This window comes from Maniola jurtina, chromosome 4 (assembly GCF_905333055.1).
Source record: "Maniola jurtina chromosome 4, ilManJurt1.1, whole genome shotgun sequence".
Lineage (NCBI taxonomy): Eukaryota > Metazoa > Arthropoda > Insecta > Lepidoptera > Nymphalidae > Maniola > Maniola jurtina.
In genome coordinates this window covers 10,898,504-10,925,103 of record NC_060032.1, presented here as the reverse complement: position 1 = coordinate 10,925,103, position 26,600 = coordinate 10,898,504, and the positions used below count along the sequence as shown (strand labels likewise).

Here is a 26,600-nt window from a genome sequence, read left to right as displayed (position 1 = left end):
AGTGATTTGAAGACATGAGCTTTGTTATTGAAGTAGCAATGTATAGGTTGAATTTATAAAAATCTTCTTTTTCGCCGACAAAGTTTCGAGCATCTGCCAGTCTCATAAAGGTATATACAGACACAATGCGCGTCAGAAGCGTGTTGAATGCGGTTCCCAGAAGCTTCTACTATACAAAAAACTATGTATAATATAAAGTAGTTTACACTGCTAACTGTTTATAAGCTGTGCTATTTTCTTGTCGAGGCTTCATCATCATCAACCCATAACCGGCCCACTACTGAGTCATATGTCTATCCCACTGGTCAACTGAGAATAGGCAGAGTTCACACACCTTTTTGTCTGCCAATCCGCACTTAACCAGAGTGGTAGACTATAACCAAAACCCTTCCCATCTGGGAGGAGACCCGTGCTCTGTAGTGAGTCGGTGATGGGTTGATCATGATGATGATGACACATCTTTTTGAGAACATTTTGAAGAACTCAAAAGCATGCAGGTTTCCTCACGATGTATGTGATTGTAATTTTTTTAAACACAGATAGCTCCAAAAAGCTTAAAGTGCGTGCTCCGGATTCGAACCCCTCACCTAGCTAAGCCTAGTACCTTACCTAGGGCTCAAGACTAGTGGCTTACCCAAGCCATTATTTGTCGCTCTGAAAAGAGCTCTGCGTTTAGTCAACTTAGTATCATCCGGGTAGCATCAGTTTACCTCAAGTCAAGGCTGCTTGGCCTGAGGCTGTTTACCTAAATGGATATGAAGACGAGACAATCATACCTGAGAAACACAGCAATGATGAAGACTAGGTTGGAGCGCGTTTGCCTAGAAGACGCACGCTGCCAACACGCTTTGTGTGTGTTCAGACCCTAAGATGACTCCTGCCGGTCGCACACATATGATAAACTGTTGATCCTTGTCACGCGAGGCGGGGCGTAAGACCAGGTTTCTCAACGGCTGTCCTCGAGGTCAGTCCATCTCCCACTATTCATTGGAAGTTTAAACCTCGTGCGAACGTGTTGTGTTCAATATGAGGTGTCTAGTGGTATTGGCGTGCGTGTGCGCCGTCGGTGAGTATCATGAAAACGTATGAATTTTGTTTTCATACTCAGCGAGACTTCAAGCTTTATCTTTATGATCATCATCATCATCATTGTTAGGATATAATTTAAGTCAGTCACGATCTTTGTTATGCCTATCGATATTTTGATTTAGCGACGACTTATCCAATATTTTTTCATTATTTATAATAATTACTATACACCTATTATTATAAAATGATTGATGTATCATTACCTATATAATATCTATATCAAGAAATCACAATTTTGCTAATTTAATATGGTAAAATAAAATTGAAAAAAAAAAACCAAACAAACCTATAATAAAAATATACAATAAATATAATATCATGAAATAAATAAAATATTCGATGGCACCTATTACGTTTCCAGTGTAAGCAAGACACACCGATCATCAAAGGGACACGCTTATTCTAAACAAAGCTATTTTTTATTCATAATATTAATTCAATATAATAACGAATGCACCACATAGTTTAAAAGCCACTAACTGCAATTTAATATCAGTTACTATAATTAGATCACCTACTTCTATAATTGCATACTTCCCGCGATTCGCTTCGTCTCCTCTAGACAATGGATCATAGATTTTTACCTAGGTTTTTTTACCTAGGTATCTAACTTAGTTGCTAATTAATGTCTTCGAGAAGACCAACATGCAAATGTATTTTGTCAAATGTAACTATCGGCAAATAAACCTAAGGGTACCTAATTATTTTTTAACTATATACCTACCTATTGTTATAAAATCAATAACTATAATTACAAATATGGTTTACAAATTACGAATACGATGTACCTAAAACACAGGATATATACTAAAGGTGAAAAGAATCTATTAAATATAGTAGCTAAAAGGGGCAAATATATTATTATCTAACAATACTAATGATAATTTTTAACCCCCGACCAAAAAAGAGGGGTGTTATAAGTTTGACGTGTGTATCTGTGTATCTGTCTGTGGCATCGTAGCTCCTAAACTAATGGAGCGATTTTAATTTAGTTTTTTTTGTTTGAAAGGTGGCTTGATCGAGAGTGTTCTTAGCTATTATTCAAGAAAATCAGTTCAGCCGTTTGAAAGTTATCAGCCCTTTTCTAGTTATTACTGTAACCTTCACTTGTCGGGGGTGTTATAAATTTTTAATTTACACTTGTAGATAATAATAAAAAATTCCAGTGTTTTTACAAATATCTATATTGGAAATCAATTTTAAAGACCCAAAAACAATTGCATCAACGTCAAGATACGACCTCCAAATTAAAGGACAACCGGACTCAAATCAGCATAAACATGTCATCTCTACTTTAACTCGCTGAACGTATATTTTTGAAATGACCTATCCATCAGCTTAGTATCCGTATACTTTAATTTATAATGCTCATTATAAATACACACATTCATTAAAATATTATAGCATCATACCAATTAAATATCTTCATTAATTAATAAGGTAACAATAAATATTTTTGCACAAATTACGTACTAGTATCGTTCACTTCATAACTAAGATATAACATATACTTTTAGGAACTTAGACACATAGCAAAGTTTTGAAAGAAAAAACCAACGTTACAATTATACATGCCTGCTTGAATCTGGTGCTTTTAGCACCAAAAATCTCGCTTCTAAACAGTTTAAATCTTTCAGCATATGCGAGAGCTCAATCATCGGTGGATACATCGGAATTAAAAACAAATGCTGAAATTCCAGAGCAACAACCTATAGAAGAACCAATTACGTCTGACATACCGAGTAGTTTTAATCCTAATCAAGATAGTGAAGCTGGAGACGCTAACACAAATAATAATGAAAATGAAAGCAATATTAGCAGTAATGATGAAGAACTTGACGTTGCCCCTACTAATTTAGCACCCAGCGTTATTGTTCCTAGCCCTGACGAATCCGATAACTACGCTAACGATGGAGATCTAGATGTTGCACCTACAAATTTAGCACCTATTATTGTTGCTGAGCCTGATGAATCCGATAACATCGTTGACGATGAAGATCTCGAAGTTGCTCCTACCAATTTAGCACCTAGTGTATCGGACCGCCAAGGAAGGTATAAGTCTTTACCAGACCAATATGACGAGGAATCCGCCCCGAGGACTGTGGGCAAGCTAAGTTGTAAAGAGAAAAATGAAAGATACTCTGTTCCTGGTAGCTGTGACAGATATGTCGAGTGTCTGGTGTGTGACAATTTGATTACCATTAATCTTTCTAGATTAAATAAGTGATTTCTTCCAAGAATACGTTACAGAAACATATTTTGTACTAGATGATGCCCACGACTTGCCTCTCCCAAGTTTTCTAAAAACATATAGACTGATGAACACATAATGCTCGTTTGCAATGCACAGTCGTGTAAAAATTATTTTATTTTATTTTCCGGGAGAAAAAGTAGCCTATATCCGTCTCCGAGTTGCTAGTCTATCTCGGTACCAAGTTTCGTCTAAGTCGATTGAATGTATGGGCTGTGAAAAGGTAACAGACAGACAAACAGACGCTTTCACAATTAGTATGAATAACTAATTAACGTACCCTGTGACTTCTTTGATTGTGATACCAAGCACAATTTAAAAAAAAAATTTAAAATGTTACAACAAGACTTAAATCTAGCTTTAAATAATTAATTGGGACTATGGTGTTATTATAGACCACAGGTGTAAAGGATTTCATTTGTTTACAGAATGGTACAGCAGAAGAAAAACAGTGTCCCGATGGTTTGCGTTACAATCCTGACGTACTTTTTAATGTCTATCCATGCCAATACCCTATTGACGTCCCATGTCTTGCCCGATCTGCTCTTCGTAAGTTGAATTTTTCATTTTTTTTTATTTATTTTAGCCTACCTCTAATTTTTTTTTTATTTTTTTTTTTTTGTAATTTTAATATATTTTTTCCTTTCTTTTTTGTCTTTTTATATTTTTTCTCAATATTAAGTATATGCAGGTAAATATATATATTTTTTCCTTCAAATTAGTAAGTATAAATACTTTTTTTTTTTTTTTTACTACATGTTATTATTACTAATAGCGTGATAGCCTAGTGTTTGTGAGTGTGTGAGCAAAAAATTTTCTTCATAAGATTTGTATATTTCGGTTAAAGTTAACCTTAGCGATTATATTAGCTTAATATCAATGTGATATTGTAATACTGCGATCTTGGATGTTTGCTCGTCACAAGTTCGTAATATTTTAATTGCATAGCATAGATACTTTGTAGTATGAGTTATTTTATAATTTGTGACTACGTGGAATTTAAAGTATAAGACATAAAAAATGACGAGCATAATAATAATTATATCTACCTGTCGAGTTTAGCGGGAATCTTCATGTTATTTGATTTTTTTTATTTGACCTAAGTCGCTATGACCTTGCACGGTGACCTCAAGTTTGTTGTTTCTAGCCAAATGTTCTGCGAGACGCTATCCATTGGTGGTCGACAAATAGTATTTAACTGTAACACTTATTGCGTGTTCTGGAACGGAGATCTAGAAGACGCAGTGTAGAACGATTTCTTTTTAGCCCGTTGGCCATATGATTTTAGGAAGGTCGCGGGTAGATAAGAAACGCGCGGAATATGATTTGTGATGCATTCTTGAAGGTCTAGGTATCTCTAGAAGTAAAAGCACGCAAGCTGGTGGATTGTTTGATTAGATTTAGCACCTTCTAGCGGCATGCCGACTTGATTTTAGTAGTGTTTAGTTCCACGTCAATCATTCAATCAATCAGCCTGTTTGCGTCCACTGCTGGATTAAGACCTTCCCAAGAGCGCACCACCACACACGATCCTTCGACGTCCTCATCCACCCACTGCCCGCTATCTTCTTGAGATCATCAGTCCAGCGGGTTGGAGGTCGTCCCACACTGCACTTGCTGATACGCGGTCTCCACTCCAGAACCGTCTGCCACAGCGGTCATCAGTTCTGCGGCAAACGTGGCCTGCCCATTACCACTTCAGCTGGCTTATTCGTTGAGCTATGTCAGTCACTCTGGTTCTCCTACTGCTAGTTCCACGTGAGTAAAGTTAATTAAAATATCAATTTCCTTTCCAGAGCCAGCACAGCCCACAGCAGACTGTCCTCACCAATTCGGTTACTTCAAAACTGGGGACTCCCGCAATTGCAGCGGATTCAGGAACTGTGTAAACGGCGTTGGCTATGAATTCACTTGCCCCGAAGGACTCGCCTTCAGTTCCGACAACTATCGCTGCGAATGGCCTGACCAAGTCTCCGACTGCGATGCTGAAGGTAAATCAAATTTATAATAAGTACTGGCTGACCCGCCCCGGTTTCGACATTTTGAATATTTGAAAATTCTTTTACTCTGGGGGTCTACATTATAGAGAGAACCTAGCTTACATGTAAAATCTTCTTAACTAGACCCATCCCTTCGAGCCATTGATTATATCTTTAGACTAGCTGATGCCCGCGACTTCGTTCGCGTGGATGTAGGTTTTTTAAAATTCCCGTGGGAACTCTTTGATTTTCCGGGATAAAAAGTAGCTTATGTGCTAATCCAGGGTATAATCTATCTCCATTCTAAATTTCAGTCCAATCCGTCCAGTAGTTTTTGCGTGAAGGAGTAACAAACATACACACACACACACACACACACACACACACACACACCCATACAAACTTTCTCCTTTATAATGTTAGTGTGATATAGAGCAGATTTTTATATTGTAACATCATAAAAATCGCTACTATAAGGCATTTATTTACGTACATTTTTCTAAGATACTAGGATATTAAGCTAAGATTTTAATATCGATTTTCACTCCTGCCTCAGCTACCTGTTACAAGCTGTAATGTAATTTACCTATGATAACATAGTTAAAGAAGAACTTGATGAAAACTTAGTCACTACACCACATAACACATAGTGCCTACACCTATAGTACAGATAAATAGTACCTAGTTCTTAACCGCAAGTTGATAGGTTTAATTTCAAAGTTCAAATCATTGCTGTTTTTTTATTATCTGCTACAAATACGTCATTAGTGGTTTAATAGACATCTGTATAATATCATGATTAATTAGACGCTATAAGTAGGTAATTATTTTTTTAATACAGTTGCTCAAAAAGTGGCGTATTGCAGGGACGTATAGCGTTCGGGATGTGGGCTATTACATACTCGTGCTTTTTCTTTACCTTTCCCGCACTAGTGCTTTTTCTTTCCCAACTGTCAAAATATTAAAAAGAAAAACCAACCATGAAGTTTTTACTAAAAAAATTCATAGAAGTTTTTATGATTCATGCAAATACGTATTTCTAATAAGAAGCTACTAATTTGTTTCAATATCAGATTTAATGATTTGATTGAATGAGTTTGGTTAGGTTTCATTTCATTTCATCTCATTTTTCATTTTCATTTCATATCAATAAAAAACTTCTACTGAAGACTTGGCTGTATGGGCATTGTTCCCTTTACCTACCAGAATGGGTGAAGAAAAAAAAAACTGCTTAGGTATATTCTACGGTTGGCGCCATTATTCAGAAATTTTCTTTACGAGTTTAATTGTTGGTTGCCTAAAATGAGTAATTTCGACCCTAGTTTTTTATATCTATTAACAATAAAGTTGTTTTAAATTAAATTAAATTAAGTTAGTTGAGTTTATTGTGTTTTTATTATTTTATTAAATTGCTTCATTTTTTCGCAACTGTATTAAAAATAGTCGTTCAGTACACGTGCGGAACCGTCATTGCAACTCGTTCCGACTGACAACCCTCGCCTTCAGCTACGCCTCGGCTCGGGTAGACATTTGTCGGAACTCTTTGCAATGACAGCCTTTCCGCACTTGTAATGAAATATACTATTCATATTTATGATAGCTATGCAGGTGTGGAATAATTAACAATATCTCATCTAGAATGAGAATAAGAATTTTATTGGAAAAATCTTGGAATGTTGGAGATATAAGACAACTTAGTTAATTCAAATAAAATAAACACTGGAAAAAAGTAATAATTAACCGGTGGTTTGTGACAAATTCTTTAGGTACAATTTTACAAATTCGAACGTTACCTATTATTTAAATGTTTTGACTTGAAAATAGCTTTATCATTTTAGAGAAAAATTAAGTTTTTTGGTCAAACTTCTTAATTTTTTCTATCGAGAAAGTTTTCCAATAATAAATTTATTATGCGGATAATTCTCGAAGATATTATAATATATTTTTCTGATCCCCGCGTTACGGACTTGTATTGATTTTAGTATCGATCGACAAAAATGGAAAACGCCCCGTTAAATAAGAGGGAGTCAGCTGAAATAGGCATTGATATGTAACGATATCTAAAATACTCTCTTTCAGTTTTCAATAAAAAATTACCTTAATATTTGGAAGAAATCGAATGTAAATGATTTTAACAATACTTAGAAAAAACAAGAAAAATAATATGATATACCTATAATTACATGAAAAAAAATTATTTATATATATAGTATTGGTAACGGTAAAACTTTAAGCTAGGTAAGTACCTTATAATTCTGACAAGTTTGGTCACGCAAATAATTTCCATACTAATTCATGGTAAAACCGCCATAATTCTAACGAATCAGTATTTTTTTTTCGTCGCCAGAAATACATTTGCATACTCTTAAGTATAGTAGGTATAGAGTCTTTACTGTCTAGTGGTAGCCCAGCACCAGCCGGTACCTAGAACCCGTTTTGTAAATATCTTAAAAAATGAAACACAAACAAACAAGTTTGTTTAAAATACTTAATCTTTTATTAAAATAAAACTTAATAAATGACAAAAAATTAGTTTTGTTTTAATTAAATGCTTGGGTATTTTTTATCTAACAAACTTGTTCAAATCAACTAGGATTTGACTAATAATATTCTAAATCTAAATTTATCACTAGGTATCTTTCTCCCAAAGTATCAAAGCAAAGTTATTTGTTATGATTCCAAACACGTTTCCTCCGAAATTAAAATCTTTTACACTAATGCTCATACCTACATATTATTATATCACTTAGGCAAAGGTTAACAGGGCTCTCTCCGTCACTCGTTTCATACAATCGTAGTTCCAATTTCATTTGAATATAAAGCAACCAAAGTCCATGAAATTTTGCAGACATATTCTAGAAACTAATATCTGTGTATGTGGTGTTTTAGATTTTTCTAAAAATATGTAGTTTTAAAGTTACAGGGGCTCAAAGTTTTGTATGAAATTTTTTAAGATTGCGTAACTTTGAAACCCAATATTTCAACAGAAATCTGGAAAACCACAGACATAGATATTAGTTTCTAGAAAATGTCTGCAAAATTTCATGGACTTTGGTTGCTTAATATTCAAATGAAATTGGAACTACGATTGTATGAAACGAGTGACGGAGAGAGCCCTCTTAAAAGAAAATTCTGTGACGCATCCTCGCACATCTTTATAAAGGCACTAGCTGATGCCCGCGACTTCGTTCGCGTGGATGTAGTTTTTTAAAAATCCCGTGGGAACTCTTTGATTTTCCGGGATAAAAAGTAGCCTATGTGCTAATCCAGAGTATAATCTATCTCCATTCTAAATTTCAGCCCAATCCGTCCAGTAGTTTTTGCGTGAAGGAGTAACAAACATACACACACACACACACACATACAAACTTTCGCCTTTATAATATTAGTGTGATTAACACTTTTCAGCCTTCCTCGGGTTCCGCTGTCCTGAAGTACCTGCGTCCAAGGAGCTGGGACCACCTGCTGGATTCAGGTTCTACAGGTATGAAAAGTCATAATATATGATACATTTAATAGAAAGCTAAATACCTTTAGTTATATCTTAATCATTAGGTACAGGATAAAATGTAGCCTATGTGTTAATCCAGGGTATAATCTATCGCCATTCCAAATTTCACCCAAATCCGTCCAGTAGTTTTTGCGTGATTGAGTAACAAACTTCCAATCATCCACACTTTCACATTTATAATATTAAATTAGGATTAGGATATATTAAGTTACAAGAAACTCACTAGATACTATTTTATAGCGATAATCTTTAAACACTCTTGAACAAGCTATGGCGATATAGTAATAAATTCAATCAAAACTTTAGTTCATACAGAAATTCTGCTCCTTTAACCGCTGAGCTATCGAGCATATTTTTTGTAAATATTATATTTCTTTACTATTACTGTACGAAAAGAATTCTCAACCCATCCTGAATATTTGAACCGCCCGAGGCCTCGATATAAATTACGAATTTATAATGATTTACCATTCTTGGAAATATAGAGCAATCCAAAACAAGCTTCATTAATTTTAGAAACAAGTTTTTCCAAATACAATATCGATCAAAATTAAAATATCCAGAAGAAGATCACCTCTGTTATTTATCATGACGAATTTCATGACATTTACTAAACGATTATATTTTATTAATTACTATTTCATTGACACGTTAAAGGTAGTTCCAATCTACTCTGATGCATACCGTTATATATTATGTTCTCTGATATTATCAATTAAAGCCTCAATAGTTCAAAGGTCAAAAGGTTGACTCAACCGGAAAGATCGTAAGTTCAAAGACCACCCGTTGTGTCTACTCCGTACCTATTCCTAGATATCTCCTGTTCAGAAAATCCAATATGCCTTTGAACTGCGTAAAATGCAACACTCGTAACAGTAGGTACCTTGTACGATTTTTTTTTACAATTCACCAATTACAATCAATTCCAAGTTCCAATTATCTGGCACTCTGTCCCTATTTAACAAGTTTAGAGTACCTATCGTAAATTCGGGAAATACCTGCAACTTTGTGAACACTGTCATATGATAATAATAATTAAAATTTCGGTGCTAAGGATAAGGGTTAGATTTAGAAAAGTCCCTAATAATAAAGTTTAAATGCGAATTCTGAAACAACGTCGTATTTGGACAAGTTTATTATTCATTGTTCATCTTTCCACATTGTTCTTGCAACAAAACAGTCACTCAGCGTTACGCGGGATAGGTACCTACATTTTAACTCTATTCGGACCTTAGATATGAATTTTTTCTCACACCTTTGGTCACTTAAAAAGGTATTTAAACTAAGAAATCGCAAGTATCACATGCCCTAACAAATGAGTAATAATTTATACCTATAGTTCTAGCTTATAAATGTTAAGAAGACAGTCGAAAACAGGTTACCTAATGGCCGGTCAGGCGGCAGGTCGCGGTAAATGTCACCGATGAGCTGACCTTCAGATTATGTAATAACGTATGTTTATATTCAAAATACCAACCGTTTGCGGAATGCGGAGCTGTGTGCTTATAAAACTAATCGCACACTAGAGCGAACCGCAAGAGCCGCAAGTGCGGAACGTATCGCATTTTTCAGTCATCATTATTATCAAATATTTCAAACCAATACCAGTCCACTACTGAGAACGTTTTCCTGCAAAAATGGGAAAGGTTTAGACTAAAGCTCTCTACGATACGATACTTTGTTGCGTATTACGTTATCATGATGGAATAATTAAAGAGTATTATAACGTCATTTGCATTTTGGATATTGAAATTGCGTTACGTTCGGTGCGTGCTGCTCATGTTACAAATCTTACTATAACATACCAAATTTTTTTGAGAATCCTTTTTTTAACGAAATTATACTTAAGAATACCAATTGGTTTTACCTAGAACAGTGAATTAAAGAGAATTTGTAATTGATCTGTATGTTATCTCTCTCTCTCTCTCTAGTCAATTAGGAAGTTAGTAGGTAACAAGACATAACAAGTCAAGATAATATCCGCATCGAAATATCACTAGAATGTTACAAAAGGGATATCGTAGTAGCTAACGATATAGGAAGCTTATTGAAATCGTTGATAATAACGCATTGTGAAAGGGGATTGGTACTTCTGCTAAAATACTGTACTGTCTTATAGTTTTCTTTTCACTTCTTGCAGGTCACCCAGTGATTGTCAAGTGTACTTCATTTGCATCGAAGGCAAACCTCGTCGCTTAGGTTGCGGTGGTTACTCCGCCTTTGACGAGCTCACTGAAACCTGCGTGAACGCTGAGGAAGTTTCAGTTTGCCCACAAGAACTCAAAACCCGCGCCGCCCAAGCAAAGGAAAAGGAAGAAAGAAGACAACGACTTCTTGCAGAAAATCCGTTCAAATCCGGCCTAGCGAGATATACCGCAGAAGAACTTCCCACCAATGTACCTACCTACGCCGAGCCCGAGCCAGAAAGCCGAGATCTTGATCTAGATGATGAAAGGGACGTAGAAAGTGTAACTCCAACCCAATTTGGTGTAACCCCAACCCAATTTAGTGAACTAGACGAATAGATTCACATTTTGTTTAAGTTTTGTGTAATTGTGTATATAAAATAAAATGGTATAAAGCATAATTGTACCTACTCATAGTTATCGTTATTTTATAATTAACATTTCAAATCATTTTAGTCAAATTACGATAGTGCCATTATTAAATAAAGTACTTAATAAAAATCGTCTCTTTATTATTTTTAAGCGATTCAGTTTCGCTTCCGTAAACCTTATTATTCCACGACTTCACAATTGCTGGATCGATTCTTAAGGAGCCTCGCATACGAATTACGACGTAAAATCTTGATCCCAGTACAATCCTTTTTTTATAGACTAGCGCTTTTCAAGTGATGATGCAGCCTAAGAAGGAACGCGCTTGCCTAGAAGATGCCTATTCATACGTGACATGAAGTAGGTAGCTATATTAAAAGTTGAGGGGAAAACTGATGCCGGAAGGGTGTTCGATATCCTAGACCCCTGAGGTTCGAATTAGAAACGACAAGGTACTTAAATCGCTTCGTATGTACATGTTAGTGGAATTTCGACGAACGACGTACGGTTGCAGACCTTGACGATGACTTGTCGATGTACGATAGTAGAAAGGTGAAAGAGAAACCAGGAGGCACACTAATACCTAAGTCTAGTGTAGAAGGTTAACCTAAACCACGAGGATTAATGGAAAAAGAATGCACTGTTGCACTATTGTGACATGCGGGTTTTTCGAATTAATCACGGGAGCGAATCCACCGGCGCGCGGCGCGGCGGTAGCTTGATTGTAAGTATGATCCATGGGGATATAGAAATTGTCAATTTTTTTAATTATAAATAGATAAATTTTATGGGACAAATAAAGTATTTTATATTCGTGTATTGCACTAACCATGCAGGTTCAATTCACATCTCCTCGATACTGTCATAGGATGGCTCAGTACTTAATGACTTTTTAGTGATAACTTATCACTAGCCACAACATCGATATTTCAACTGATAACATTTATACTAACGGTTATAACATAACCCATTTCAAATGAATTAGACTCTTGAGTATAAAACCTAAAGGTTGCACTGTATTGGCCTCATTCTCATGGATTTGCTCAAAACAAATAAATATACTTAAATAAATTTATAAAAACACCAAAAAAATGTATTTCCTCGTTTGTTTCGCTGCATTTATTGCCTCAAGTAAGTATTTTTCTTTTAACAATACCTAGTTTACAATAGTTAATTGAATTTGAGCTGTTTTTAACCCCCGACCCAAAAAAGAGGGGTATTATAATTTTGAAGTGTGTATCTGTGTATCTGTGTATCGGTGTATCTGTGTATCTGTCTGTGGCATCGTAGCTCCAAAACTAATGAACCGATTTTAATTTAGTTTTGTTTGTTTGAAAGGTGGCTTGATCGAAAGTGTTCTTAGCTATAATCCAAGAAAATCGGTTCAGCCGTTTCAAAGTTATCAGCTCTTTTCTAGTTACTGTAACCTTCACTTGAGGGGTCTTATAAATTTTTAATTTACACTTGTTTGAAATTGAAGTTGTGGATATATTTTTTAATCATTCCGCCCGAACTCTATATTTTCCCGGAACTAAAATTTCCCAGCTATTTTTGTGACTTTCAATATCGGCTCTTGAGAAGTGTAAAAGTAAAAATATCAATCTCGCGACTTTTTCCATTTGGACTTAGGAAAACTCTAGGGAATTCCCTAGGTTAAGACATATCTTTACTCAATCTGAGAAATGTAAGCTGTCTCTGTACCTAGTTCAGTAATCAGACATACTTTCAGATCAATAAGTTATAACTCTTTAGTTGCTTTATAAGAATTGGTATGTTCGGTCGTATAGAAAATGTATTTACTTGCTGCGCCTTTACAGCCACTAGTGCTTTGACCGGAGGGAGTGCAGCCTGCAGCATTAGCGATGGCTACGTACCAGTAGATGGTGTGTGCGACTCCTACATTGAATGCAATGTAAGTATAAAGACAAAAATATTAAGGGAAGGTCTCTATAGCGTGTTGTAAACGTCATGGTGGTTATCAAAAATATACGCCTCACTCAGTGGTCCCTTAAAAGGTCTTTGTTTAGCACTAGTACGAGTTGAAAGGTAAAGAGTGATGTTAGTCTGTTATATACCTACGTATAACATGCCTAAATATAAAATATGAATTGGCGTATGAGTATAAGAGCCTTCCTACATAATTGGGACTGGAGGGAAGCTTTTATCAAATATAGCCACAAGCCTTGCTTGGATTATAAAAGTAATACTAATTAAAGTACTAACTAAGTATTAACTTTCAGGAATACTCTGCGACAGAGAGGCTGTGTCCGGATGGACTCTACTTTAACGTCAATGTAACCTGGCCTGAAGACCCCTGCGGGTTCCCTACCGACGTACATTGCGAAGGACGCACCCGTGCGTTTTAACCTTGCCTTTTTACCTTTGCCTACTTACAGAAATATCATCATCATCATTATCAGCCGATATACATCCACTGGTGGACATAAATCTATTGTAGGAATTTCCCCACCCACGCCATGGTCTTGCGCCAGCTAAATCCAGTAGCTCCCTGCAACTTACAGGAATGTATATTGTATATGCATAACAAGAGTATTAATCTCTATTTTTTTTTGCTTTAAAATTAGAATCACTACAGATCGAGTAATGACTATGACCGCGAGGGAATAAAGGCACTCTTTACCTATGTATACGATACGCACACACACGTCCTCCTGTAATATCTCCTATTCTAAGTCTTCGAAGTTTGGCTGCTGTGACCGGGTCAAGAGAACTTAACTTAACTTATTATTAAGTAAAACAGATAAAACAAAAAAAAAACAAATTGTTTTTAATAAGTAAACCGTTCTTTTTCCATTAGAGCCAGCTAAACCGACTATGGGATGCGAGCATGAATACGGCTTCTACCCGTCTTCGGCAGTGAATCCCAACGACTGTGGGCAATATCACATGTGTGTTGGAGGCCGTGCCTTGGAAATGTTCTGCCCGACAGGCTTGGCTTTCAACCCTACTATCAGCCGTTGCGACTGGCCCGAAAACGTAGCTTCATGCAACCTTGAAAGTAAGTATAATTGTCCTGTATGATCCTAACTTTTTGCGGCACACGGCCACAACGCACAACAAACAAGACTGTGCATTAATTGAAGTGAAACAATCCATTTAGTCAGAAAACATCTGTATCAAAGCTTATTATACAATCGAAGATTATGTAAATGACAAAAAAGCTTGGATTTGACTCGCTCCAGCAATACACGGCGCTGCGATTGCTTGTATACAGTATGGCATAGGTATTATTGTAAATTACTATGGTAGTATTATTAATACTTGAAAAGAGCAACCGCCAAGTTTCTTCTCGGTAGAAACGGCATTCCGAACCAGTTGTAGATTATTTTGACGATTGAAAAGCACTTGTAAGAGTTTAATTGAATAAAAATATTTTGAATATGAATTTGAACATTGTCAGGATTCTCATCTCTTATATTTCTTATATTCTTTTATATTTCAGCTTTCCTTGGCTTCAAATGCCCTGCTGCAGAACTGGACAGAAATGGCAAGCCCATTGTGACGAACCACAAGTGAGTCCTTAGCTTTATGTTATTTTTACCCCTAACTTTACTTATTTTTGAAGAAATTGCTGCATACTTGATTTTATTTTATATACTCTGCTTACTACAAGTTTTAAGTATAAGAGTATTCTTGATTGGCAGGTACGAGGAAAGGTGCTACGAGTTCTACTCTTGCGTGAATGGCAATGCTCGGCTCCTCTCCTGCGATCCTGGCTTCGCGTTCGACGCCTATCTTTCCCGTTGCGTAGAAGCTGACCGCGTCGATTGCGTTCACTAATAATAAAATAATTATTCCTGTTATTTTATTTTATAAACTTTTTTTTAAATATGGTAATAATGAGGTAATAAATAAATGAGACATTAAAAATAGTCACCTGTTTATTTTTATGCTAACTGATACACATTGTAGTTTTTCAAATAAATCTGTCCTATACCGATTAAAAAAAATGGTATTTCTACTTATTGTTACTTATTATGAAGCAATAAATAATAATCGAAAAATAATATGTTTCATTTTTATTTATTCAATAAAATATACTTACTTATCAGCCTACCTGCATAAATTACCCTGTATGTAATTGATACAGGTATTGGCGTTCTGGTTTCGCCCTGTATTAACTAAAAAGAAGTAGATACGAGAAAACCAGAAATACTCCCGACTTCCCGACCTCCCGACCTCCCGACCTACTCCCGACATAATGTCGGCCACAGCGATAAATTTCAACGAAGATAAAATATAGACTACGCAGAACATAGTACATATTATACTATAGCAAGTGTATGCGCAAATACAGGTGCACTCTTTATTCCCTTAGGCAACCGGAGAGAGATCAGGCCCAAGGCCAGCGGCTTAATAGGCTTTCCAAGACACGGTAATGTAAAACTTTCTGCCGTAGTGGAGATGAACTACGGGCAGCTACTAAGAATGCCATCAGAAAAACTAAGAAGGTTACCAGAAATAGGTATATAGAGTGGAATTGCAAAATATACACACATTTGAAAACTTCATTCATAACTGATGAGTACTGTTCTGAAGCGCTTTAAATGACCTGTGTTCTTAAAAGCTTCATTCGATAACTGACATAAAATTCTTTATGGTATGAAATGCTTGAAGTAATTATGAAATATAATATTATAAAGGCGAAAGTTTGTATGTGTGTGTGTGTGTGTGTGTGTGTGTGTGTATGTTTGTTACTCCTTCACGCAAAAACTACTGGACGGATTTGGCTGAAATTTGGAATGAAGATAGATAATATCCTGGATTAGCACATAGGCTACTTTTTATCCCGGAAAATCAAAGAGTTCCCACGGGATTTTGAAAAACCTAAATCCACGCGGGCGAAGTCGCGGGCATCGGCTAGTGAAATATAATACCTACATGAAATCATACCTGATATAAAATATTAGGTCGCCATTTTTCTGACTACCTTGGGTACCTTCAAGTCAAGAGTGAATAGGCAACTTCTAGGCAAGCGCGCTCTATCTTCACTTTCTAGCAGGTCTGATTGCAGCCAAGCGCTAGTCTATATAATTTAAAAAAAACTTGTACTATACCACTGTCCTGAAATAGTTTGAGTATCAAAGGTCTGAATCACTTTAAATTACCAAAGTCAGAAATGCTGAAAATTAGCCATAATTCTTACTCTAAATAGTCTTAATAACATCTTCTATGAATTTTTGGAACATAGTTATAAAAATTAGTTGTTCCGCCACGGTTTCGTCCGGGTTGGTTTACCTATAACCATAGAAAAGCATGAATATGTTATATTATATAACATGTATGATTATATATGTTATATTATATTACATGTTTATCTAAATGACAAAAAAGCTTGGATTTGACTCGTTCCAGCAATACACGGCGCTGCAATTGCTTGTATATAGTATGGCATATTATTGTAAATTGAATATGTACTTGAAAAGAGCAACCGCCGAGTTTCTTACTGCTTCTTCTTGGTAGGAACGGCATTCCGAACCAGTGGTAGATTTTTTGACGATTCAAAAGCACTTGTAAAAGTTTAATTGAATAAAAACATTTTGAATTTTGAATTTTTTTTTTTGTAAACCTAGATGATAATGATACTCTATTGAATTACACAGAGAAAAGTATCTACCAATTTTTTATAACAAAGTGAACCTGCTACTAATATGGAAGGAATGAAAATATATGTAGGTATTATGGTTAAAAGATTGTATAACGCTATTACAGGGATCGCCATCGATTTACTACTTAGTAACCCGTTGAGGAGTTCTTCCTCCAGCTCCGAAACTATCATCATATCATCATATCTTCATTAAATTTTATATGAGACTTCCTTCATACTTGATAGTAGGTTACACCCTTCTAAAAAGTTGTTAAAATCGGTTAAGGTTTAAAGGAGTTATACTACAATAACATCAATAAAAGTTATCTATCCCTATCTCGAATGTACCGTATTGCTTTTCGGGATAAAACTTTACAACTGTAAAACTGTATATAATAATAACTCATAGTTTTAGCTATAAGTGTACCAAGTTTCGTTTAAATACGTTCAGTAGTTTCAGAGATCTAAATTTTCATAATGTATTGGAGAGCTGGCGAACAAAATAAGATAACTGCGCGAAATAAAATTTTATGAGAAGAGCAAAGAACTGAATGAAAACTTCTGAAACTTTACTGCAATTATAGTTTCGATTGAAATCTCAAACTTTCCGCACAATTTTAACACATTTTCTGACTTTGGCCGTTGTGTTTGGAAATTAGTTCAAGTTTGTACATTCAGTGATATCCAAATCAAAGAAAAAAAATATTTGGATCAGAAGTGTAACTACGCCAAAAACAATGAACACAAGTATCAAAATGCAGAATATGATTAGATTCATCATAAATCAAAAATCATATTTTTGAAGTGGTCAGGCTAAGTACCAAGGGCCTTGTATTATGCCCATAAACTAACTTCCTATATTAAAAGAAGTTTAGCATGGATGTTATGAACGAGTTAGAACCAAGAGGTCTCTCATGGAGCGGGTTCTATTCGTGCCCAAGTATCTACATACATGTTTTAAAAAATGCGATCAAACGAGCAGATAGGTCACCTGATGTTAATTACCGCCGCCCATAAACTTACATTTTTAACCGACTTCCAAAAAAGGAGGAGGTTCTCAATTCGTCGGTATATTTTTTATTTTTTATGTATGTTCCCCGATTACTCGAAGACCCCTGGACCGATTTGGAATTTTTTTTTTGTTTGAAAGGGTAGGTATACTGTGCAGGTGGTCCCATATAAATTTGGTGAAGATCTGATGAATATCTTCGGAGATGGAGAACAGAACTCCTCAATGGATAAGAGCAAATTGCTCGCGATCAGTGTAATTAATTTTGAAATCTAGTGGAAACACTGCCTAAGGGAATGGTTTCACAGATTGCATGGATTAAATTACTGGAAAAAAGATCTGGCAAAAAGGGAGGGTGAAATTTTACTGTCAAGTACTTAGTGTGGCGTGCAATGCGGTCGTAGAAAATCAATCTTATGGTACCTATTTATTTATTTTTTAGGGTTCCGTAGCAGAAGGGTGCCAAAGGGATCCTATTACTAAGACTCCTTTGTCGGTCCGTCCGTCCGTCTGTCCGTCAGCGGGCTGTAATCTCGTGAATTTCAGATTTGAGAAGCCTATCAAAGAAATCAAACCAAGGGATCTCAATGATTACACGCAAAAATAAAGTTAGTTACTTGTTTTTAGCTGATCCGCAGCGCTGAATCCAGCGTCAGATGCTGGATCGGGCAAGCACAAAAAACATGCTGGATCCAACTGGATTGCTGGATTGCGAATCAAGTACCGAATCCCTACTCGTGAACCGTTATAGGTAGAAAGTTGAAATTTTCACAGAATAGCTATTTCTAGTGCCGCTATAACAACAGATAATAAAATCTCAAAATGGCTGCCATGACAATTTTAAACATGACAAAATTAAAAAACGATATGGTACGGAACCCTTCATGTACGAGTCCAACTCGCACGTGATCGATTTATTTTAATAACTTATGTCGCATACCATAATAATTATATTTTAACTAATTCAACTTAATGACCAAAATTATTAATAGTAACTGTACCTAGATTTTATATGATAAATGTATAATATAAATATCGAAGTTCATTATTCAATCAATATCAGTGCACTGAAGAATCTCCACGGGTCATCAAGTGTACTGAAAACCATGTTGGGGTCAAAAATTTTATTATTCTTTTTGCCACTGTTATTTTTGGGTATGTGAAACCACTGATTTTATTTATCATACTTTTTAATGTTTGATTCTTTTTTTACTAATTAAAAAAGATGTCCATTGCTTTTTTATAATATATTATCTATTTTAGATATTGAAACCAAAGCCTTTATTCAAAAGTAGGTCCCATTGTACATTTTTTGATAGTTAATTGTTGAATATGTAAAAGCGTTTTGAAACTAAAGCAACGAAAGTTTCAAATGCGCCCTGATCTGAGAAGAGCCTACAAAAAAACTCAGCCGGGTATTCTTTTCATTATTACCATATCACATAAATCATTAGAACTGCCAAAGCTACTAAAGCTAAGCTTTTTTTATCGTTTAAATATCTTTCAACGCAATGTTGTACATTTTAGATAATACATCGCCAGCGAGTGGTTCTTGACCAAAGTCACTACTGTTCCTATGTACCCGGCTTTATAGTCGTAGATGCATGCAAATAAATTAATAATATGAAAAAGGAGCCACAACAATTACTTTATAATGAGGGTAATTTACTTTTAATTCAGTGTGTTTTTACATTTTACATTGCCTTTTATTAACAGATGGAGTACGTTTGGATACCGATGACTATCGCAGACCTCAATCAGGGAAACCTTGGGTGGCGCCGACATTTATGAATTCAATGGAAGACGAAGGTGAAAAATACTTTTTTTTATTTGAAATTCAGATTAGCTAAATGCATACCTATTATCAACGCCATTAGCAATTAGGTAAAATGCAGTAGGTAATTGCAACTCGTCTTATAAATCATATAACTTGAAATGAGCTTAGCATGTATACCTAGTAGGTATAATATATATCAATAAAGAAGATGGATATTGTTGCTTACAGTGTTGAGCTCGGGCAGGGTTTTATTGAAACAAACTACTTTATTACTTTATTTTGTAGAGTTAGATGCCTTGTAAGTAGATATTTACCTACGTTTTGTGGTACGATCGATAAAGAGGTCTAACTCTAAAGTTCTTATTATTAAGGATTATTGTTGGGATGAATAATACTTTGGGTTAATATAATAAAAGGATAGTTTTTATCCCGAAAAAACAATAGGGTTCGTTCGAGATACGGAAATCGATGTTACTCCATAACTTCGTCAAATCTTAACCGATTTTAACAATTCTCTAACTTCTCTTATTAAAAGTTTAGTTTCTTTAAATTCTTGTTTTAGAGAAGGATGGTATGAATAAAATAAATTAATAATGTAAAATAGAGACCAAAACAATGGCTTTAAAATGATAGTAATTTACTTTCATTTTAGGGAGATATTAAATATTGCCTTTTATTAACAGACACACAGCCGGAAAGCGATGCCTCTCGCCAACCCCAACCAGGTACACCCTGGGTGGCGCCGACGATCATACCGGACTCAGAGGAAGACATAAGCAAACAAAAAGAATCTGATCTCGAGCGTTATATCAGTCAACTGTATGTAACATCCGCTCCAGAAAAGTCTTATGAGGAATATCCAGTTCATCGTGGCTACAGGTGTCCACAGTCAGATGGGTACTTCAAATATACCGACCGTTGTGACGAATATGTTAAATGCAAGGTAAAACGATAAAAACTTATCTATTTTCCTTCTTTCTTGACTTCAAAAATAAACACTCGGAGAAATGCACTTTGTCCGGCTCTTCAGACAGAGAGAAGACCCTTCTAGAGCGTTTGATTTTAACCTTGTATCACAGTTTTATAGTTAGCAGCAATGATATTAAAAGTAATAACACTCAGATAGCAAGATGATGCGTATTTTAAAAACTTACGCATTTATGCGAAGCAACTTGTTTACCTTTTATAGTAGTGAATTAAAAATATTATAATACTTATTTATATCATTATGGTTTTCATTATCAGCATTTGCTAATACGTAATAAATATTTTTTACAGAATTACATACCAATTACGTTCACTTGCCCAGTTGGTCTTCACTTTAATCCTTATTTGCAATGGGCAGAGTCCCCTTGCGATCATCCTTCAAGGGTGCAATGTAACTCGGAACCCGTCTATGGTAAGTAATATTTTTAACGATATTATTGTTACTAAGTACAGAAAAGAAAAACTAAAAACTGCATTACACTATGAAGATAAATTCGCTTTTAAGACATTTTTAGTTCTCTCTAACTGATATTATATCAGTTAGTTGATCAAACCACGGAAGGCGTTCAGCCAGCGATAAAAATAGAAAATGGTGTAATAATGTTACTGTTTTTGTTGCAGGAAAGCTTCGTTTTCCTGAAAAACCTAGTACTACAACTACTACAACCACTACTACAACAACAACACCACCACCACCACCCATTACCCCGAAAACAATTCCTCCATCATACCCCGTGCTTCGGCCACAAGGCTTCATGTGTCCACGGCCACATGGCTACTTCAGATACACCGATGATTGTGGCGAATATGTCGAATGCAAGGTAAAGATTCCTATTATCGATTTGTAAAACAAGTCATTTAAAAAGTTTTTGAATCCCTGACTTCTATTCGTGCAAGGGTCCGGAGTCCAGACGCATTGAGTCTCTGAGAACCACGAAGTAATTTTATTTAAAAAAAACTTGGCTTGAAAAAAGTCTTGAAAATCGTAAACGACCATTTAATCGGAAAAATGGTCTAGGAAACCTAACTATGATTTGTAATGATCTATTCAATCATGCCCCACCGAATATATTACATCGAATATGGCGTCTGGGTGCTATATTTTCATTACTTTGATATCTTCAGTAGCAATTCCAGGATTAAGACAAATCTATTGGTGCGAGATTTATTAAAATTGGTCCACGCATTTAACCTCTAGGGCGCCACAAAGGAACAAACAAATAAAAACATTATTCTGTACAGACTGATGAACATAATAATAATCATTTCATGGTGTTGCGTATTCGGATACTGATGTTGCTTATTACTAATGGTCCTTCGTTATGTTGTTACAGAACTATGTACCACTTATGTTCACATGCCCTGTCGGTCTTCACTTCAATCCTCGTGTAGAATGGACGTCATATCCTTGTGATTATCCTGCAAGGGTGCAATGTGTCAAAAAAGGTACGTCCTTTTCGAAATAACCAGCTTTCAATAAGCTTTCAATAAGGAAAAAATTACAAACTGCTCCTACCTCTAATTTCATTAAGATTTTTACAGTCGCATAAAGAGTATAGTCATTGACTATGGATTTATATACCTGACTATTTTTATTTACTCACACAGCAAACCGTACTAAAGCTTGCGCGAATCTCTTCCTTTTGCTTTGCGGAATTTCGAAATGCTTTTGATAAAAAATACAAATAATTAAAATACAATAGTACAAAAAATTTTTTTTTTTCAGAAACTACTACAACAAGTACTACAACAACCACCACAACAACAACACCAGCCCCTACCCCAGCACCTAAACTAGTACCCACACCGCGCCCCGGAAACCATGGCTTCATGTGTCCCCAGCCACATGGGTACTTCAAACATACCGATCAGTGTGGGGAATATATTGAATGCAAGGTAAAGCTTCTTTTAATTTTATTTCAATTTTCTGTGCAAAAAATCACGCCAATCTATCTCTTCGCTGCGGCGTAATTGAAGTACAAACCAACAAACAGACTAATATGGATATACACTGATAACAATATAATTAAAGCACCTGACGCGCGCTTGCGTAGAAGAATACTTACTTTCGGGATTGTGTGGATTTGAAGGATACTAAATATGTACCTACATCGTATCATCTTGTTACAGAACTATGTAGCACTCACCTTCTCCTGCCCTGCCGGTCTTCACTTCAATCCTCTTGTGCCATGGACGGAGTATCCTTGTGATTATCCTTCAAGGGTGCAATGTGACATTCGTACGTATGATGTTATGATATTATTTATTTTTAAATTTATTTGTACCAGAAAGTTGTAACAATAAGAGATCTCTACTAATAAGCCTTGGCAGTGGGAAAGGTTGTAAAGGGAGTACAATAGATACAGCAGGATATTTACTTTTCACTAACATATAATTACTTTTGTTACACAGCGTTTATTTTAATAGCAAAATTATTTAATAATGTATTGATAATAATTGAATTGATAAAGAAAATTCAACAACATGCGCAATCATACGCCTCGTGTTCAGATTGTACTTTATTGCGCGTACTTTACTTACTACTGTTATTTTTTTGCAGCTGAACCGCCTACTACAACAACTACAACTACAACTACAACAACCACTACTCCACCACCACCAACTACCACAGAAACAGCAGTAGTGCCGCGTCCTAAAACACCTAACTACATGTGCCCACAGCCCTACGGCTACTTCAAACGAAGTAATGATTGTGGCGAATATGTTGAATGCAAGGTATCTATAAATTGTATAATCAAGAATCACATTTTTTTATTTGAGAAGAGGCCCGGTAGTTAATAATGGCGGTTAACGTGTAACTAATAATAATCATAGTATTATAGAATTATCTATGTATGAATATTTTTTTAAGTGTTAGTCTTCGTTCGCTGGTTATTTGCACATCCTGCATTGACGTAATCCATGTAAATCAGAAATGAGGAAATCAAGAGGCGAATAATAGTAACCGACATAGTTCAGTGAGGTGCAAAGTAGATAGTTTGAAAAACCGATAGACCGTGACCCAAAGTGGTAGAATAGTGATCTAGCACTGAAAAGCGCAGCCTCCACTAGGTGCAGAGACGACATCAAACGATTCGCGGGGAGCTGCTTGATTGAGACGACCCAAGACCCAAATCTTGGGTCGTCTGAATCAACGCCACGTTACACGCCAACGTGTGGAACAACAGACCTCTGGCAGTAGACGTCTATCGATTGATGACAATGACGATGTTGATAGTTCGCATTAATGCAACCGTATTATAATAAATAAATAAATAAATAATACATATGCAACCGTATTATATTGTTACAGAATTACGTACCACTTATGTTCACATGCCCCATCGGTCTTCACTTCAATCCTCTGGTGCAATGGACAGAGTATCCCTGTGAGCATCCTTCAAAGGTGCAATGTGACTACGAACCCTTCATTCGTATGTACCTTTTTACTATATCACTTACCAACAAAAACATGTTATGTATTTATCCGCGTGGATTTAGGTTTTTAAAAATCCCGTGGGAACTCTTTGCTTTTCCGGAATAAAAAGTAGCCTATGTCCGTCCTTGGGATGTAAGCTAACTCTGTACCAATGAAAACGTCAGACAAAGAGACACACTTTCGCATTTACTTATAATATTATAAGTATGGATTGTTTGTTTAATTATAATAACACATTGGCAACGCTTCTGATGAACCTTATGCTGAGTTGAAATACTTCATCATGAACTCATTGCTGGCTCACTACTGATCATTGGTCACCCTCAGAATGATTAGTCCACACTGTAAAAATTACCACTACATATTGTAAATTTAATCTTTTTTTAAATTCCAGCTTCTCCAAAGTCACCACCCACCACCACTACACCAGAGCCCACCACCACCACCACAACAGAGCCAACTCCAGCGCCTAAAGTAGTAACTACACCGCGTCCAGGCAGGCCGATAGAGGGCTTCATGTGTCCACAGCCACATGGCTACTTCGAGTATGCTGGTCAGTGTGAGGAATACGTTGAATGCAAGGTAAAGTATCTTTCATACGAGCTTCTCCATATAAATTCTATTATTCTATTATTTGTTGTTCTAGATCTAAAACTAAGCCAATTACTTTTTATCACTATGTATGCCCGACATCAATAAATATAATAAAGCTATGACCCTTAAAATATCTCTATATTAGGCCATTTGACTGTCGACTGCCTCCAAATTTTTGGAGGCAATCGACAGTTAGCCTTAGAATCTGATCATGTCATAATCATTGTTTTGAAGATGACGACACCCATGACGCCATATCGGTAGAGAATTTCTTGGAATGAAAACGATTCTTTCTTGGAAAACGATTCGACTATGAGTAAATTATGACTTCGACTCTTAGATTTACGATTTTTAAGAAAATATATTCGTGAATCGCGTTCTCAAAGCACAAAGAGGTAAACGCCAAAGTCGACCACCCATCTATGTAGTTACTAAGTTGGGTCAGCGTTGCTTATTTTTAATAATCTGCACAGACAATATTATGCTACATTACATGGACAACTTGTAGTGTAATTTTTAATAATATTCATTCATTTTGAACTTAATCATATTGTTACAGAACCACGTACCCCTTTCATACAATTGTCCTGCTGGTCTTCACTTTAATCCTCGTGTGCAATGGACGGAGTATCCTTGTGATCATCCTTCAAGTGCGCAATGCAGCAGTTGTACGTATTCTTGTTCTTGATTTTGTTTATGTATATTATATTTATGTATTATTTATGTATATTATATTTATGTATTATAATATTGGATGGTACATTCATACAATGCTAGTTTTTCGAAAATCCTGTGGAAGCTCTTTGAGTTTTCGGGACAAAGTAACCTGTGTTGTGTCCTCCAGGATGCTAACTATCTCTATATCCGATAAAATCGGTTAAGTGGGTGGGCTGTTAAAAGTTAATAGGTAAAGGCATACATAATTAAGTTTACGCAATTATATCTACAGGCTGTATTCTTTAAGTCTGAAATTACATGTGCCAATGTAAGTATGTATGTATACTCTGACAATGTATATACATTGTCAGAGTTGCTTGCATTTAAGGAATGATAAAATACATTTTATCCACCTAGTTCTTGGCTGATTTCGAGCTGTCCTTTGGTGTAGAAACTCCTAATATCATCGGTACAGAATAAGTAAAGAAGTTTTCTAAACAAATTTTCATACAAGTGTTTTTATTTCACAGATCGGAAGTAGTTGCTACGAATTCTACTCTACGGCAATACTCGGCTACGTACTTGACAGCTACGAAGTTGCTACGAGTATTGTTCCGTAGACGGTAGAACTAGAAGCTGACCTCTTCGTTTATCACTTCAAAACTAGCTGGGTTAATTAATAATTTATTTTTGGTTATGTATAGGGTAAAGGTATATTGTAATTATTGAATTAATAAACATAAAGCCATTTTTAATTAATAAAAATTTACAAACATTTGATGTAATAAATTTTATTTTTCTCCCCTAAAGGTAATCATTTGTTATGTATATGAATATAGGTACTCGTTCATTTGAGATTTTCAGCATACACGTATACATGCGGCAAAAAAACATTAAGTAAAACATAAATAAAATACCATATTATAATATAAATATATTCAACGCATATGCATTGAATTTGGGACCTCCTCCTTTTTGGAAGTACCTGCAAAGTATACCCTTTCAAACAAAAAAAAATAATTTCCAAATCTGTCCAGGCGTCTTTGAGTAATCGGAGAACATACATTAAAAAAAAAAAGATTCCGACGAATTGAGAACCGCCCTCTTTTTTGAAGTCGGTTAAAAACTAGTTGTGCCTGCTAGT

The 26,600-nt window shown here is 35.6% G+C and overlaps 3 protein-coding genes across 3 annotated transcripts; all 3 read left to right on the top strand.

The window, feature by feature from the left end:
* Positions 1-913: 913 nt before the first annotated feature.
* On the top strand, positions 914-11,517 carry LOC123864845. The gene is made up of 6 exons (XM_045905544.1): positions 914-1,066; positions 2,727-3,268; positions 3,769-3,889; positions 5,137-5,331; positions 8,728-8,803; positions 10,971-11,517. The coding sequence occupies exons 1-6, from the start codon at positions 1,027-1,029 to the stop codon at positions 11,353-11,355; spliced, it is 1,359 nt and encodes a 452-aa protein (XP_045761500.1). The 5' UTR covers positions 914-1,026; the 3' UTR covers positions 11,356-11,517.
* An 844-nt stretch (positions 11,518-12,361) lies between these two features.
* Positions 12,362-15,256, top strand: LOC123864205 (protein obstructor-E-like). The gene is made up of 6 exons (XM_045904481.1): positions 12,362-12,516; positions 13,203-13,297; positions 13,626-13,740; positions 14,204-14,404; positions 14,849-14,918; positions 15,051-15,256. Exons 1-6 carry the CDS (start codon positions 12,477-12,479, stop codon positions 15,184-15,186), a joined length of 657 nt encoding a protein of 218 aa, XP_045760437.1. The 5' UTR covers positions 12,362-12,476; the 3' UTR covers positions 15,187-15,256.
* Positions 15,257-19,374: 4,118 nt separating this feature from the next.
* On the top strand, positions 19,375-26,151 carry LOC123864722. Its single transcript, XM_045905345.1, has 13 exons — positions 19,375-19,417; positions 19,719-19,811; positions 20,463-20,722; positions 21,058-21,178; positions 21,388-21,587; positions 22,101-22,212; positions 22,493-22,662; positions 22,897-23,005; positions 23,327-23,502; positions 24,080-24,200; positions 24,600-24,787; positions 25,359-25,467; positions 25,987-26,151. The coding sequence occupies exons 1-13, from the start codon at positions 19,375-19,377 to the stop codon at positions 25,995-25,997; spliced, it is 1,713 nt and encodes a 570-aa protein (XP_045761301.1). The 3' UTR covers positions 25,998-26,151.
* The last annotated feature ends 449 nt before the right edge of the window (positions 26,152-26,600 follow it).